Raw genomic sequence first — 16,945 nt, forward strand, 5'->3', positions numbered from 1 at the left:
TTTATGATGTTGATTTTTTTTTTCTACCAAACATTGAGGCTTACAGAATAGACTGTAACTCTTGGTGGTATTGTTTACATGTTACCTCAAGCTACATTAAAGTGTCTATTTGTTGAACTGGTAAGAAGTTTATTTTTTACTGAGGTGTTTCATATGTTGCACAACCCTCTGAATAAAGGACATTAGTTATCCCTTTGCACACATTGCTCTCTGCAGCTTAAATAAGTCACTGAGTCATTTCTGGAGCAGAGACTTGTTTAAAAAATGTCTATGACAACCAGCTCTGTGAACCACAAAGCCTCTGACATACTGGTCCAGCAAGGGCCCAGATGTGGAGACCATGCTAAGATGTTAAATCTGAATTAGGTGGATTTCACTTGCAGTCAAAATGCATGGAATTATTTAGTGTCTCTTTTTCTATACGTTCAGTCATGTGTGAAACCCTTAATTTTACATACGTGTTATTGCATCAAACTAAATATCCAAGAAGTAGTGATTTTTCAGTTATTAATACAAACACTTTAAGTGTCTGGATTTTCAGAATTGTGTATGTTTTTTCCCAAGCTCTAATTTCAAGATAGTAAAGAGACCCTATGAAAATTGCTCTCTGAGCATTAATTTGTGAAGTCTTTAGTCGTAGGAATATCTTGCTTTGATGAGGAACATTTTGAATTAGTACTGTGAGGGATGACGTGAGACTTCATCAGCACAAGTAATCGTTCTGATTGCACTGTTTGTCCCAGCAGGCCCCCTGTAGTCCTGATTTTGGAGGGGAGTGAAAAGCATCCACTCCTCCATCTGAAACAGCTATTCCTGATTACAAAGGACTGTACAGGTTACTCTGGTTTTAATAAATAAATAAATATGCACCTTGCCCATATCTATCGATGGCAAACTTTTGTTAGCACTGTGAGGAAACTTAATCGTATATGACAGGTCTGACAACCACATTGATCCATACAGTCAGTTCTGAAGGAGTTGGGAACAGAGAAAACAGTGAGAGTGGATCACTTAACTATGGAGACAAGTTTTCTAGGCCATTTCTGAAAAAAATAAAATGGTAAGCCAGCCTCGCTGTGCATACTAGTCTTTCCAGTCGATTCACTGCACTGTGTGGAAACGTCAGACTGATCTCTCTTTCTTTTTTTTCTCCTTATGTCTGAGGATCTCAGAAACTTCGGGCAGAGTCGGAAACCATTGTTTTTGATTATTTGCACAACTTTGGGATAAAATCCATATGTATAGCTTCCGCTAAAGCAACAGTGTGTTAATGCATGAATTTGAACATTTGACCGAGGCTTTTGTCAACGGTGACTTTGTCTTTTTAAATACCTGGCGTTTCGTGCTTTGCTGAAGGGCATATTGGTGCATAGCTGTCATGCACAGGAGTCAAACTGACAAAAGATCTGCTTTCTGCACTTATTGCTTTGTGTGTGTCTCCACCCTGATGTGTCTCTCCTCTTGTGTTAATTTTCCTCTGCTGTTTTTACCTCTCAGGTCCATCACTGACTGAGGCAGCATGTCGGCTAAAGCCATTTCAGAACAGACGGGAAAAGAGTTCCTGTACAAGTACATCTGCACCACAGCCGCGGTGCAAAACCGTTTTCGCTACGCCAGGGTTACCGCTGAAACAGACTGGGAACGTCTGACCCAGGACCATCCATGGCTCCTTACTGAGGTCTGTGTGCATTGTCACCCATTACTGCTGATGAGCATAAAGATAAATCAGATTTAGACTGGTTTTTTTCTTTTGTAAGCCCTTTGTACTCGGGTGGTCAGACACTGTTTGTAATACTGATAATACTACAAAGCAAAATATCTGAGTCACTTCTCTTCTCTGTATATTCTTTGTTTTAACCCAACCATTTCTTTTGTCTGTGCCTTCGTGTTCATAAGAAGTGGTTTGGTGTAGCTTTTCAGTGTTGTCTGTTTTAGTGGTCGATGTTGTCACTTTATTTTAGCACAGGTCAGTAGGTAAAGCTACCATAGTGATGTTTTGACTTTTCTCTCACTCTTCAGCGACTGGTAGTGAAGCCAGACCAGCTGATTAAGCGCCGAGGGAAGCTGGGATTGGTTGGTGTTGACCTGGATCTAGAGGGCGTAAAGGAATGGCTGAAAACACGAATGATGAAAGAGACCACAGTGAGTCAACAAACTCAAATGCTTTTCCTGTTCAGGCACTGAAGAGAAAATGTCACTCTAATATCAGAGGTGGGCAGTCCCCCACCAACAGGGCACTGGGTAAATTGTTTTTTATTTTACCTGAAACCTGTTCATGTAACTTGTCAAAGCAAAACTGGCAAGTGCTCAAAGTTTTCCGAGTGTCTGAGCTCAAAAGTTTAATATTACGTTTGAACTTAAGTTTTACATGAAATCCTTCAGTTTCTGACAGCAAACTGCAAACATCCTTGAGCTTGGCAGTTAATACTTAAAACAGCCACTTGGGCCTTTAGCCTTTTGTGATTCTAACTCTTTAATTTTGACATTCAGTCTCTCTCTCTCTCTCTCTCTCTTTTTCCCTTTCTCTTTGGTCTCGGTATTGTGGCTTATCAGGCTACAAGGAAATGACCTTGTTTTTGGTTTCAAGTGTTGAAACAGAAACCTCTTTCAAAATAAGGATAGATATTATAAGAATGCTATAGCTATACTTAGCCATAATATGCTATGCTAATAGCAGCGCCTGTGATGGTTTGTAGAATTATACGCAGAGGTCTGTGAGTCCCCGTGCCTATTCCAACAGAATGTGACACACTAATGAGGCAGACATGGTATGTGTTTGCAGTTTGCTGGTAATGTTTTAAGGCATTTGAACACTTAAGATCCAAACACATTACTCTATTTTGTCAAATTGAATATCATGCTCTTTACTGATGGACAAGGAGTATTTGTGTGTGTGTGTGTGTGTGTGTGTGTGTGTATGTGTGTGTGCGCCTGTGTGAGTGTGTGCATGCTATGCACACACCACTGTCTTTGCTGTCTTTCATTGAAATCTACGTTATATGCTCTGACAGTGTTGAAATCTATTGGCTGGATTGAGCGTGTATTGGAGCGCAAGGTTCATTTAATCTCTCAGAATATTTCTTTCTCCCCATGGAAACCCCTTATAGTCCATATCTCTCTGTATCAGCCCAGCATGTGCTGCAGGTTTATTGCTAGTGAGATCCAACACAATATTTATTGAAATTGTGGAGGAAGTTATTACTCTAAACAATGTGAGCACACATGTAGCCTGGAGCACATGTTTATGATGATGCTTAGTAATTATCTCTTGTGAGGATTTGTCGGGCTGCCCGAGCTTGCATGCTCTCAGATTCACACAAACAGGCATCGTGTCTCTCCAAGCTGTCAAAGGGGCAGGAGAAGTTTGTGATGTCACTGCACTGAAGGCAAAACTCTGAAACTCATTGGCTGATTGTGCCTCCAAATGCAGTGAATGTATGGAATGGGTGTCTGTGTCACCGGTTTAGAGAGCGCTAATCTATTTGAGCTCTCTGTGCATGTCTAAGAAATTAAACGTCTGGGAGTGAGCCAAATTATGAAACACAGACGTCAGTGAGAGAAGGGAGAGTTCAGTGTTAGTGACAGAGAGGGATACTGACACAGACAGCATTTTTCTATGGTTATGTTTAGAGTCGCTTAAGGGGCTCAGTATCAGAGGTCAAGGAAAGTAAAGGTCAGAATTTTACAGGGCAGTCGGAGGATGGATATTTTAGGCACCTACATTTTCTGGCTTTGAAATGGATTCACTCTGGCTTACTATGCAATAACCATGTTACTCTACAATAATTGGGGGGGGGGGGGTCGGAGCCAACTCTCCAGTACAGGATCCAGACTGTTGGGGCATGTTGATTCTGGTTTCTGAGAATCTGTTTGATTTACAGGTAGGAAAGGCAAAGGGCATCCTGAAGAACTTCCTCATCGAGCCGTTTGTTCCACACACACAGGTAATATTTTAAGTAAGGCAGCACTAAATCTACGTGGATGTTTGCACTGCTGTGTGTGTGTGAGTGCGTGTGTAAAACTTGTGTAATCTGTCTTTGTCTTCCCATCAGAATGAGGAGTTCTACGTGTGCATTTACGCCACGCGTGAGGGGGATTACGTGCTGTTCCACCACGAGGGCGGGGTGGACGTTGGCGACGTGGACGCCAAAGCTCAGAAGCACCTGGTGGGCGTGGCAGAGAAACTGTCCGAGGAGACCGTCACCGAGCAGCTTCTCACACATGTTACAGATGAGAAGAAAGAGTGAGTCACTGGCCTATCAGAGCAGGCCAGGAAGAGAAGCCTGTTCAGGAGTTCTTCTGGGGGTTGTTTTGCCAATGTAAACATGGGCAGGACGGTTTATTACTTATGAAACTGCTGTGAGGATGTGGACGCAACTGATAATAGTGCATTTCACAGACTGCCTTGTAATCACACAGCGTGTGCTGTAGCTGGGTAATCATTAGGTACAGTAAACGGTTCCTCTGCAGTGGTCAGTTGAATAAAGATTTTCTCGATGTGTGAAGACAAAATGTGTAACTGAGCTTTAAGTGATGGTACTGCTGTCTGTGTGTTGATCCACAGGGTCCTGGCCAGTTTTATCGTGGGACTCTTTAACCTGTATGAAGATTTGTACTTTACATACTTGGAAATCAATCCACTTGGTATGTGCACCACTTCTCCCTCACTCTCCTGCTCTCTTTGTCAAACTCTCTTTGACAAATCAAGGAAGAATTAAAGATTAAAAACAAAAACAAAAGAAAGGTATTACATATACCAGAGTAAGTGCAGCTCTGGGAGACCCTTCTAAATGTAGTTTCACACACACACATTTTTAGTTGGTTACTGACAAAGGCTTACAAGGATCAATAAATGAATAGTTTAGGTGCTAAGACACAATCAGTGTCCACAGCAGCCATCTGAATATGAGTTTGTCCTTCTCTGACTTTGACACTCTCCTCCACTCTCCCTTTTTTTTTTTAGCTTTCACTCTTTCTCTCTCTTGCTCTCTCCCTCTCTTTCTCTCTCTCTCTCTCTCTCTTGCTCTCTCCCCCTCCCTCTGTCTCTCTCACTGGCACACACACACATACACACAATTTAGTTTTACCCCAGGAAACCTTGACACACATAGTTGATGTATTTTAGTAGCAATAATTAATCTGCTGTACAGTAACAAAATAACAGACCTCTTGGCTTTGTTCTTTATAACGGCTTAACCTACACGATAAAGTGGTGTAACTTTGTGCAGGTTTTTGGCAGTAGTTTTATCCTCAGTAACAGTATTATCAGTGACCTCTGTTATTGGGTCATAACTACAGTGCATTGCTTAGCGAATTATTTGCCATTTTGCTGAAGAAAAAAAATATGCCCATAGTTTTAATACCAGGGAGTTGCATTGTGAGAACATTCATTTTAACAATCAGAATTTAGTTTTGCTTTTTTGAATATTGTTTAAAAAAATGCATATACACTCATTTGCTGTAATTGGAGCAATGTGTCTGTAGAGAGTCTCAGTTCTGTCATTAAAGTGGAGAAAAATCAAGGTCCTGCTGTGAGCTCTGCCCTTTCCCCTGGTTACAGTAATCCTTCCCGTGTCTTCTGCAGTGGTCACTCAGGAGGGCGTGTATGTACTGGACATGGCTGCCAAAATCGATGCTACAGCAGACTTCATCTGCAAACCCAAGTGGGGGGATGTGGAGTTCCCCCCTCCTTTTGGCAGAGAGGCCTACCCTGAGGTACAAAAAGTCTGACTCAGTGCAGTGAAACACTGTTCCCAGGCAGAGGCCTGTGCACACACGCACGCGCACACACACACACAAAGCTCATGGGAAGCTATGACTGACTGCTTCATCTTCATAAGCTGTTAATAAAAAACATTTAGGCATAGCAGTGCATTTGATGTGGTGGTTTTAGATCGTGTGTGTGTGTGTGTGTGCTGTAGGAGGCATACATAGCCGACTTGGATGCAAAGAGTGGAGCCAGTCTCAAACTGACCCTGCTCAACCCCAGAGGCCGAATCTGGACCATGGTGGCAGGGGGAGGAGCATCAGTGGTGTACAGGTGGGGAAAGAGTACCGCCGTCACGTAGTCTGTGTTTGTCTGATTACAGAGTGGAATATTTCATCACCTTCTCATCCTCATATTGGTAAAACAGTCGATGGCTGTGTTCAGGTTAGGTTACTGACTGCTGTTTGGAAAAAAAAAAAAAAAAAAAAAATCACAAGTTATCAGTGTATTTCTCCGTGTTTATACTTTCTGACCGTTGTTGAGTGGATGTGGGACTTTGCATTCTTTTCCAGTGATACGATTTGTGACCTGGGTGGGGTTGATGAGTTGGCCAACTATGGAGAATACTCTGGTGCTCCCAGTGAACAGCAGACCTATGACTACGCCAAGACCATCCTATCACTGATGACTCGAGAGAAACACCCTGACGGTACACGCCCACCGCATGTCTAAGTTTGTGACGTTAGTGTGACAGTGTTTGTGACGGTGTTGTGTTTGTGGTACATCAGTGTTTTCACAGAGTCACTAGAAACTATGACTCGGAGGTTATGACACTAATACTATCTAATACTTTCTGTTTAATGTTTACTCATTTCACATTCCTCAGTCATCTGTTGTGTCTACGTAATCAAACAGTGACAGTTGATTGATTTTTTTTTTTTTTTTTTTTTTTTTTTTTTTAAATCTGTCTGTATTCTCTTCACAGGAAAAGTTCTGATTATCGGAGGAAGCATTGCTAACTTCACTAACGTGGCTGCTACCTTCAAAGTAAGCCCGTTTTTCAGTGGGGAAATATTTTTGGAAATGTTTTCAAATGAACACGTTCTGATCGCTGATTGTCTTTATGCAGGGTATTGTCAGAGCCATTAAAGACTATCAGGGGCCTCTGAAGGAACATGAGGTGACCATCTTTGTGCGCCGTGGGGGGCCAAACTATCAGGAGGGTCTGAGGGTGATGGGAGAAGTCGGTGAGTCCTCTAGTCATTTGGCGAGACATCCAGTCAGAGATGATGGAGATAAACCAACAAGGGGGGAAAAAGTCAGCTCATACTATGCATGGTCAAAGTGATGCTTTTTTTCCCTCTTTTGTCAGCTTTTTTTTTATATACTGATCCTGTGTGTGTGCGCGCGTGTCTCTGTAGGAAAGACCACGGGGATCCCCATTCACGTCTTTGGCACAGAGACCCACATGACGGCTATTGTTGGCATGGCCCTGGGACACCGGCCAATCCCCAACCAGCCTCCAGTCGCTGCTCACACAGCCAACTTCCTGTTAAACTCTAGCGGCAATGCCACCGTAAGTCCCTGTGTGTGTGTGTGTGTGTGTTTGTGTGCTCTCTGTTTACTCCTCCAGTGCTCTAGGCACTGGAGTTCAGTTTTTTGCTCGGTCACTCAAGCACCTGAAATGTTTGTGGCATGGGTATTTGTGTGCACACATCCACACCTATTACAGGCTCCAGTGTTTTGTCCTTTTCGCTCTCACAATGTCACTCTCTCTCCTCTTACTGTCACGGTCAGTGTATTTTTCTCAGTCATCACTGTCAGTGACAGATGTTATTGGGACCTGTGTTACTGTGTGTGTTACACATCCCGGTTGTCCTTCGTGTTGCATTCCCTCATGCTCTATAAATCTCCGTCTCTCTCTCTCTCTCTCTCTCTCTCTCTCTCTCTCTCTCTCTCTCTCTCTCTCTCTCTCTCTCTCTCTTTCACTAGACGCCAGCAGCTACCAGAACCGCCTCTTTCTCAGAGGCCAAAGTCACTAACGACGTCACTCCTGCCAAGAAACCCAAACCCGGTGTCCCGCCAGGTAACTGCAACCGAACTGCCTTCAGCTAGTGTTCTGGCGCTATGCCATGGGCTTGAGTCAGCACTGGGTCTGGAGAAAGAGACCTGATGAGGGTTAAATACAGGCTCTGAACCCCTGAGGAGTTAAACAGGTTTAGAGGAGTCTGCCAAGAGCACCCAAGCACACAAACACGTTCTCCTCCTTTTCTCTTTTTCCCTTTGTCACCCTGTCCATTCAGTTCACTTTTATTTAACTGCTCTTTTTTTTTTTTCTTTTCTCGACTTTTCATCCTGACTCTTTGTATTTTCATTTCTTTCTCTCCCTCCATCTGTCTTTCCTTCGCCCCCCCATGTGTAACGCCTCTTCTCTCTGTTCACCTTCATACTCGTAAGCGTCCGCTTATTGCCAGGCTTGGCCTGTGAAGAGTATGCTCAGTTCAGATGTCAAAGGTAAGAGTTCAAGGGTCAACCTAAGTACGTCCTGTCTTCTTTCTTTAATCATTTTTCCTTTCTCTTCCCTGTTTTCTCTCTCTCTCTCCCTTTTCTCCTTTCTCTCCTATTTGATTGTGTCTGCACTCATTTTGCTTTGGCTCTCGGGTGCTGGGGTAGTCTAGTGGTGTTACTCAGAGCAGAGCGTTGATTTAGCCAGAACTGCAGCATGAGCCCACACAGCTTCTGCATGCTGCTGCTGTCTGTGTCACGCCCGCGGGTCATGCACAGATCTGTGCCGGCTGCTGTCGCTATCCACTTGAGATTCTTTGGCGTTTTGTTGTTTGACGGAGAAAGAAAGGGGGGGCGGGTGGGAGGGGGGGGACTGAGGTTGATTTAATTTGATTCTAGGTTGGAGTAAATGGGTAATTAAACAAGATCAAAGTTCTTTTTAGAACCTTTGTGTTTTGTTTTTGTTCTTTACATTTATTTATCTGTTTATTTTCAACATTTTTTGGAGTTCCATATAATTTTGTTTACTTTGTTGTGGTCACTGTTGTTGTTGTTGTTGTCATATGGCGAACAGAGCTACAAACCACAGCAGAGAGGACTGGAGGTAGGGCCCTGCATGCTATTGGAGTGTGTGTGTGTGTGTGTGTGTGTCTCTCTCTCTTTGTGTAATGCTCTCTCACTCTCGGTTTCTCATTCTTCCTGCCACTGTTCTCCTCTGCTTGTCTATCTTTGTCTCTCCTTCTGGCTCTTTCTCTTCTCTGTTCCACCTGCTCTGTCTGTTTTCTTTTTTTTATCTTTAGGTCCTCTAGGTTGGGTGGGGAGGGCCTCTCCTTAGCTGTGTGCTCCTGCCTGGCATTGTCCTGGTAACTGACTGGCATGGTTGAAGTCCTGCCCTCATGTTGGCGCTTCCAGTGGTTAGGCTAGTAGTGTAGAAGGCTTTTGATTAACAGAAGTCAGAGCAACATCACACAGGTCAGCCCTCGCAGTGCAACTCATCTATTGTCATTCCCAGCACTTTTAGAGCCACTTAACGTCACCGCTGTGTGTTTTCGATGGGTTTCTGCTGAGACGGTTTTAACGTCAGTCACATTTCAGTCAGATTTCATCTGCGATGCCGAGTCAGTTGCCATGGAACCACCCTGCTCTCTTGCTCTGTGTTTTGTTAAAGGTGCATTCAAGGGCTGTGATTGAAAATCTTTTCCGGTTAGAGCAGCTTGTATGAGGAGTTGATTCTGATCTTGAATGCAGTGGGGTTTTTTTTTCTAAAATTGACTTAAGTACTATTAATTGCAATCAAGTGTGAGTGTGCCTTTAAAATGAAATTCTGAGGGGTTTTTTTCTCATCCCAATAACTATTTTGGTTCATTCATTTGGTTCAGTGAGTGAGGATGGTAGTAAATCACTTCATCATGATCTCAGTCAACTGATCAAGCAGATCTTTATACATCAATGATACTGTCTCTAATCTCATTCTGATTCATTATGATGTTTCAGTCACTTATTACCACACAGTTCTTTAAAGCCTGTTATGAATGGCATACACTCACCTGAACACTCTCTACACACTCTTTTTCTTTTCTTTTTTTTTTTTTTTACTGTGAACAAAATGTGGCTTTGAACTTAAACATGTCAGAGAGGTCATTAAGTGATCACGAGTTCACATGAATAGCCCTAAATCTGTTTGAAAGGAAAGACACCAGTACTCTTATAGCTGTCCATACCATTAAAACCCCAGTGTCTACACCCTGAATATTTCTCTCCCTCCCCTGTTGACCGCCCCACCCTCTTATCTGCCTCCATTTATAAATGTATTTTGTGATGAGGGCATTATTAACCCTATTCCTTTGTGTTGAGTTGTGACGTTAACTTGCTATGTTCCCCTGTTGTTTTTGTCCCGACCTTCACTTGATGCGACTTGAAAAACTAACCCCTCTTCTCTCTTCTCTCTTCTCTCTCTCTCTCGCTCTCTCTCTCTCTCTCTCTCTCTCTCTAGCCAAAGCCACTACTTTGTTCAGCAGGCACACAAAGGCTATAGTGTGGGGCATGCAGACGCGGGCAGTGCAGGGCATGTTGGATTTTGACTACGTGTGCTCACGTGATGAGCCCTCAGTGGCTGCCATGGTCTACCCCTTCACGTGAGATTTTGCTCCTATTATATTGCTCCTGCACACTCTGTGTGTGTGTGTGTGTGTGTGTGTGTGTGTGTGTGTGTTCCTTTTTATCCTCCAGTAATGCCCACAATCCTACTGAAACTTGACCCTTCTCCACGACCTCTCAACATATTGTGTAGATTAGGTGATGTGATCTCTGAAAGTCTGTTTTTATGCAGTGGGGACCATAAACAGAAGTTTTACTGGGGTCACAAGGAGATCCTGTTGCCTGTTTATAAGAACATGGCCGACGCCATGAAGAAGCATCCGGAAGTGGACGTTCTCATCAGCTTTGCCTCACTGCGCTCCGCTTATGACAGCACCATGGAAACCATGCAGTACCCACAGGTGAGGCTTCTGTACAGACTGTGTTGTGTTCAGAGGGCGACGATCTTTACGACCATGTAATATCGCATATCATAATCTCATATTCAGCATAGGGGGTTTCTGTAGGATGTCTAAATGAAACCGAATGAAAACATGACGGTCTGCTCCACAGATCAGCGGTTGTTCATAACACAAGTTTGGGAAATGCGTCTAATCATTCTCTTTCCACTTCTGTTCCTAATGATGTCTTGCTTTCTGTTCTCAGATTCACACCATCGCTATCATAGCAGAGGGGATTCCTGAAGCCCTTACCCGCAAACTCATCAAAACAGCCGACGAGAAAGGCGTCACCATCATCGGCCCGGCAACAGTCAGTACAGTCTGTCTCTCTGATGGTATCTGTGTGTGTTCTCTCAGAGATGCTATCTTTGCATTGCGCTGCCGTTAATGTTGGTAAGCGGATGTTTTAAGCCGTGTGCGCGGGTGTTTGCAGGTGGGGGGTATAAAACCTGGCTGCTTTAAGATCGGGAACACGGGGGGAATGCTGGACAATATCCTGGCGTCCAAGCTGTACCGGCCGGGAAGCGTGGCTTACGTTTCCCGCTCGGGAGGCATGTCCAACGAGCTGAACAACATCATCTCCCGTACCACGGACGGCGTGTACGAGGGAGTGGCCATCGGAGGAGACAGGTGAGAGATAAGAGAGGGGTGAGAGATGGGTGGTGAGAACGGGAGGAAACAAAGAGAAGAGACGTGAAGTGAACGGGTGTCTCTCTCCTCATGTCAGTCCTGATACTGAGTGGAATGTGTCGGTCTGACTGGTGCCGTGAGGTTTATTCTGGGTTTTTTTCCCCTCTGTAGATACCCTGGCTCCACCTTCATGGACCACGTGCTCCGGTATGAAGACACGCCCGGAGTGAAGATGATCGTGGTGCTGGGAGAGGTGAGATTAGATACAAATTCACGTAACGGTTGAATCGCTCGTTTTATCACGTCCTGGCTCTGACACGTTTCATTTCCTCTCTGAACTTTTCAAATGTGAAGATAAGGAAAAAAAAAAAAATTCATCCGTGATTTTTACTTTTACCCTACCTAAGGATTGTAAGAATAGCATGATATATATCACACACATGAGTACATTCTTTCTCTCTCTTGCTGTCTATGTCTGTCTGTCTGTCTGCGTGTGTGTGTGCATGCGCAGATTGGAGGAGTTGAGGAGTATAAGATCGGACAGGGGATTAAAGAGGGCAGGATCACTAAGCCAGTGGTGTGCTGGTGTATTGGAACTTGTGCTACCATGTTCTCCTCTGAGGTAAAAGTTCATGACATTTTGCTCAGTGAGAAATGAATTAATAAACCAGTTTTAAAGGGTCCACAGCTCCAGTTCAGTGGTTACACCACCACAGAACAGGTGGTTGTCAACTTCATGTATGAATAGCTTAATCTTTTTTGCAATCAATAATTTGTATTGTTCCAATGTTACAAAAACAAGGAAACAGTCAGGGAAAGCAGGCTCATTCAATCCTATACACACACTATCAGTCAGGCTCATTCCATATCATTATTTCTGGATTTTTGCAACTAGATATTCTGCTGTGATAAGCCAGGCACTTAGAGGAATGCATTTTGCTTTGTTATTCCTTGCCATGGAACATTCCAACAATACAGTGTAGAAGAATTGTTATTTTTCGCTGTTGTTAGAGCGATATGTAAGATCCATCTGTGATTAAAGGAATGATCAGAAGTGTAGTTTTTATTTAGCAGGGAAAGACTAAGGGTTTTTTTTTTTTTTTTTTTTTTTTTTACATTTTGTTACCACTGATTTCAGATGTAACTTCTGATACATATTCCCTGAGCACTGATATGAGTGTGCAGAACATTGAAATGTATACCAACTGCATCAGATTTACAGAGGAGTTCTTCCCATTTACTTTAGTAAATATGGTGTTTGGTGTATGTTCTGTGAATGAATTGAAGGCGCGTGGGTTCAGTCATTTTAAAGTTGAGCCGTCTGACAATTTGTTGAATATGAAGTCATAGAGCTGAAAGTTTGATTGCCATGTATGTGGGTGATTGAGAGCGGATGTGTTTACATTCTCTCTCAGGTGCAATTTGGGCATGCAGGAGCGTGTGCTAATCAGTCATCAGAGACAGCTGTGGCCAAGAACCAGGCACTGAGGGAGGCAGGAGTGTTTGTCCCCAAAAGCTTTGATGAACTGGGTGATGTTATTCGGTGAGGGCTGACGTTTTTAAAGAGAAATCATTCTGCAATTTAACGTGTCCATTAATTTTGTGTTTTTTCATATGAGGAATATATTTTCATTTTATGATATTGCCTCAAGAATATGTTCCTTTGCTTTAAGAAAATCTTTGTCCCTATGATTGGACAGGTCAGTGTACGATGACCTGGTAGCCAATGGGATCATCATTCCCGCTCAAGAGGTGCCACCCCCAACAGTGCCGATGGATTACTCCTGGGCCAGAGTAAGAACAGTCTAATCATTCATTCTCACTCACCGAGATATACCACAGTGTGTGTTTTTGTTGGTGACACCTGACTGCGCCTGTCTACAGCACTGCCAGACGTGAAGTGACAGAGGACTGTGTTTGTGGGTGATGTCTGTAAATCTTTTCTTTCTCTCCTGATTCTGTGTGTGTAGGAGCTTGGGCTTATCCGTAAACCTGCTTCCTTCATGACGAGTATCTGTGACGAGAGAGGACAGGAGCTTATCTACGCTGGCATGCCCATCACAGAGGTCTTCAAAGAGGAGATGGGCCTTGGGGGAGTCCTGGGTCTGCTCTGGTTCCAAAGGAGGTGGGTGGTGCCCGACTGTTTAAAGCTTTTTTTTTTTTTTTCTTTTTTTTTTCTTTTTTTTTTAAAAAAAAAGAGAGAATCTGTGTATGTGTGTGTGTGTTTAAACAGGTTACCCCGATATGCCTGTCAGTTCATTGAGATGTGCCTGATGGTGACTGCGGATCACGGGCCAGCAGTATCTGGAGCTCACAACACCATTGTTTGTGCACGTGCTGGGAAAGACCTTGTCTCCAGTTTGACCTCTGGGCTGCTCACCATCGTAAGACCTGTTTGACCTGTTGGGTTAGCAGTGACACAGTGTAGTCCGGTCTGACCGGTCAAACTAGTATCACCATTGGCTTGAAAGACAATAGATTCACATTGGCTTTTTGTGATGGCACGTCAGATGCCATGTTTTATAAAAAAATCACATATATCAGATCTCAAGGCAAGATTTAATAAGTCAGCAGAGAAAGCTTTTAAAGAGCTATGATTAACATTTGTATGTATGTGTGCGTGGTTCAGGGGGATCGGTTTGGAGGGGCCCTGGATGCTGCAGCGAAGCAGTTCAGTAAAGCGTTTGACAGTGGCATGTTGCCTATGGAGTTTGTCAACAAGATGAAGAAGGACGGCAAGCTCATAATGGGAATCGGACACAGAGTCAAATCGGTGAGTGATGCGCCACACGCGGGTACAGAGCTACACCGGCATGTCACGGCTAAGGAGGACTGAACTTTTTTTTTTGTTTTCTTCTTCCAGCTCAATAACCCTGATATGAGGGTGCAGATCCTCAAAGACTTCGTTAAACAGCACTTCCCAGCCACCCAGCTGCTGGACTACGCCCTGGAAGTAGAGAAGATAACCACCTCTAAGGTACAGTGATGGGTGTGTGTAAGTGAGGGGGGGGGGGGGGGGGGGGGGGGGGGGTGTCAGGGGGGATGTCTGGCTCTCCCACAGGGTCACTGCATTGAAGGTTGTGTGTTTTGCAGAAGCCAAACCTGATCCTGAATGTAGATGGCTTCATCGGCGTGGCCTTTGTGGACCTGCTCAGAACATGTGGAGGATTCACTCGGTAGGAGAATGCTCCTAATGTCTGAATCCAGTTAAGAGAATTTATCTCCCTGTGCTATGTGGCACTATGTGCATACTTATTCCCTTTAATTCCCTGTATCACAGAGACGAGGCAGATGAATTTGTAGAGATTGGAGCACTTAATGGAATCTTTGTCCTGGGACGTAGCATGGGTTTCATTGGTGAGTTACCACAGCGAACAACCAAATGTATCCGTAGAGATGCATGATACCTGAAAATAATCCTCACATTATCAGTTATTGATCATTTTGTTCATTATAATGACACAGTCACCATTCACACACTATAACTCCCTCATCCCTCTCTCTCTCTCTCTCTCTCGTCTCCTCACACCTTTGTCATCGTGTCACACTCACTTATATTCTGTCTTTTGCTCAGGTCACTACCTAGATCAGAAGCGTCTGAAGCAGGGCCTGTACCGCCATCCGTGGGACGACATCTCATACGTTCTTCCTGAACACATGTCCATGTAAATGCTTACCTACGGAAATGTCCTCATCCAGGCAGGGGTAGCCCAGAAACAGCCTTTTCGTTTTTTTTTCCTCTTCTCACCAAAAAAAACTAATCACTGGAGAAAAATAGGCCAAATGAAAAGAATGGGGGAATCTGAGGTGGAGGGAAATCAGGGACTTTGTAAAGAACGGTGGCACTTGATACTTGTTCTTCGCCATAAAAAAGGGGAAACCCAAACTATTTTTCAAATGCTGAAATTTGGAAGGGATTAGAAGTCCTTAGTAGTCCTATCTCTGCAAAGGGAAGGGGAAGCATCTCTTCCTTTTTTTTTTTTTTGTTAACCAAGTTATTTAGGTAGACTTACAGGGGAGAGACTAAGTTCATCAGAAACAAACACTAACCTGTATGGGCAAGAAAAATGATTGACAAGTTTATGTCATGATTTAGAATGGCAGACTGCTGGTTAGAGGGTTCCGTGATGAAAGAGAGGGCGAATGAAACGGTTTCTCACCATCTCTAGATCACACAGATGAGGTCCTGTCAGGAAATGAGAGCCCTCAATTTCTAATACATCTGCAAATGCAAATATTAATGTATTTTAACATACTTGTGCAGTTAGGCAGCTCTAACTGTGTCCTCCACCTAAACACTCCATAGAATGTCGTTTGCTGCCGGATAGTTTAACCAGTGCGCTGATTGTGCATTTAATATAGCAATGAGCAGATCATGAAACTGCATAGCTGTGCATAAACACAACGAATGGCCCTGGTAAAAACAAACAAAAACGGTTCATGTGTCATCATCTTCTAACGTTCGGTAAATTTGGGGAAAAGTGAACTCAAAACTACATATCACAAGTGAGTTTTACTGAGTGACTGATTATGTCTGTTTAAAACAAAAAACAAAAGAAGTTATTTTCAACCAGAGTGTCTTTCCTGGTGGGTCATGGCCAGCAGTAATCTGTTTTAGGTCATGCTGTGGAGAAATGGTTAACTATACTGTACATGAGCAATGCTTTCGCAAGCAACTGTAATCCAATAGTAGGTTGAGAAATGATGTCGGGTCAATCAAATGTGTTTCAAACCTTATAGGTTGTGCTGCTGTGAACCTGAAAATGGTATATAACAGGATTGAAAGCTTTTATTTTTTATGGTTCAGTTCAACTTAAACTGCTCCGTAAGAAGAAGACAAGCTTTAAATGAGGAGTTGACAAGTCGACCAGCATGTATATCTGTCTTAAACGTTGCCCTATGAGGGACCATGAAGGTGTTGTATTGTAGTTCACATGAGAAGCATCCAGCCGTTGCATGACTCTGTATAGCTGATAACTCTGAGATGTGCAGCTTACTCACACATGGGCCTTTTACACTAAAATGATACACTCCTGGGGAGCACTTTGCGGGAAAAAGATTGTTCCACTTTCTACACAAGGCATCTCTCAGCACTGTTTTTTTTTTTTTTTTTAATGTTTTTCTCAACTGAGTTATTTAACTGTGACATACAATTGCTTCTGCTTTGTTCTATGTTTTTAATATATGCCCAAGAACTGTTATATTGTAGAATAATGAATAAAGAAATATCTTGATAAACTTGATTGGGTCAGGTAGATCATTTTATAGGATTAAATAAAATCCTTCTATTTTTTAATACTTATGGATGTTTTCTGCAGTCTCAGTTTTACAATCCAAATCCTGCGGTGTCAAACAAATGGATGAATTTTTACTGCAATAGAGGTCAGTTGGAAAGGTCAGATTGTGTCTACACTGGACACTGGTGATGTTCACCTCGAATCAGATTGAAAGCTTTTGGAGGTCAGTCATTTAGTGTGGTCATCAACATCATCTACAGTATGCCATTACTTCTTTTCTTTACTTTATTTTGTACCTTTGCACATGGGAATTGCATTTCTAGTACGGT

General features: G+C 43.2%; 1 protein-coding gene across 1 annotated transcript; it reads left to right on the forward strand.

The window, feature by feature from the left end:
* Positions 1-1,519: 1,519 nt before the first annotated feature.
* On the forward strand, positions 1,520-15,048 carry aclyb (ATP citrate lyase b). Its single transcript, XM_030773464.1, has 27 exons — positions 1,520-1,678; positions 2,020-2,142; positions 3,882-3,944; positions 4,053-4,243; positions 4,565-4,644; positions 5,585-5,715; positions 5,922-6,040; positions 6,280-6,416; positions 6,693-6,754; positions 6,837-6,954; positions 7,129-7,283; positions 7,700-7,793; positions 10,206-10,347; positions 10,542-10,710; positions 10,955-11,059; positions 11,183-11,379; positions 11,551-11,632; positions 11,891-12,001; positions 12,795-12,922; positions 13,080-13,173; positions 13,350-13,504; positions 13,613-13,763; positions 14,009-14,152; positions 14,243-14,356; positions 14,473-14,555; positions 14,660-14,736; positions 14,954-15,048. Exons 1-27 carry the CDS (start codon positions 1,520-1,522, stop codon positions 15,046-15,048), a joined length of 3,279 nt encoding a protein of 1,092 aa, XP_030629324.1.
* Positions 15,049-16,945: the final 1,897 nt, after the last annotated feature.

The sequence above is a fragment of the Chanos chanos genome, chromosome 5, assembly GCF_902362185.1.
Source record: "Chanos chanos chromosome 5, fChaCha1.1, whole genome shotgun sequence".
Lineage (NCBI taxonomy): Eukaryota > Metazoa > Chordata > Actinopteri > Gonorynchiformes > Chanidae > Chanos > Chanos chanos.

What these genes read in the sequence shown, in the direction of transcription:
- aclyb (XM_030773464.1), top strand. Translation starts at nt 1,520, where the DNA reads ATGTCGGCTAAAGCCATTTCAGAACAGACGGGAAAAGAGTTCCTGTAC. An exon ending in TCGGACACAGAGTCAAATCG is followed by an intron (nt 14,153 to 14,242) that starts GTGAGTGATGCG and finishes TTCTTCTTCCAG; the next exon opens with CTCAATAACCCTGATATGAG. An exon ending in AGAAGATAACCACCTCTAAG is followed by an intron (nt 14,357 to 14,472) that starts GTACAGTGATGG and finishes TGTGTTTTGCAG; the next exon opens with AAGCCAAACCTGATCCTGAA.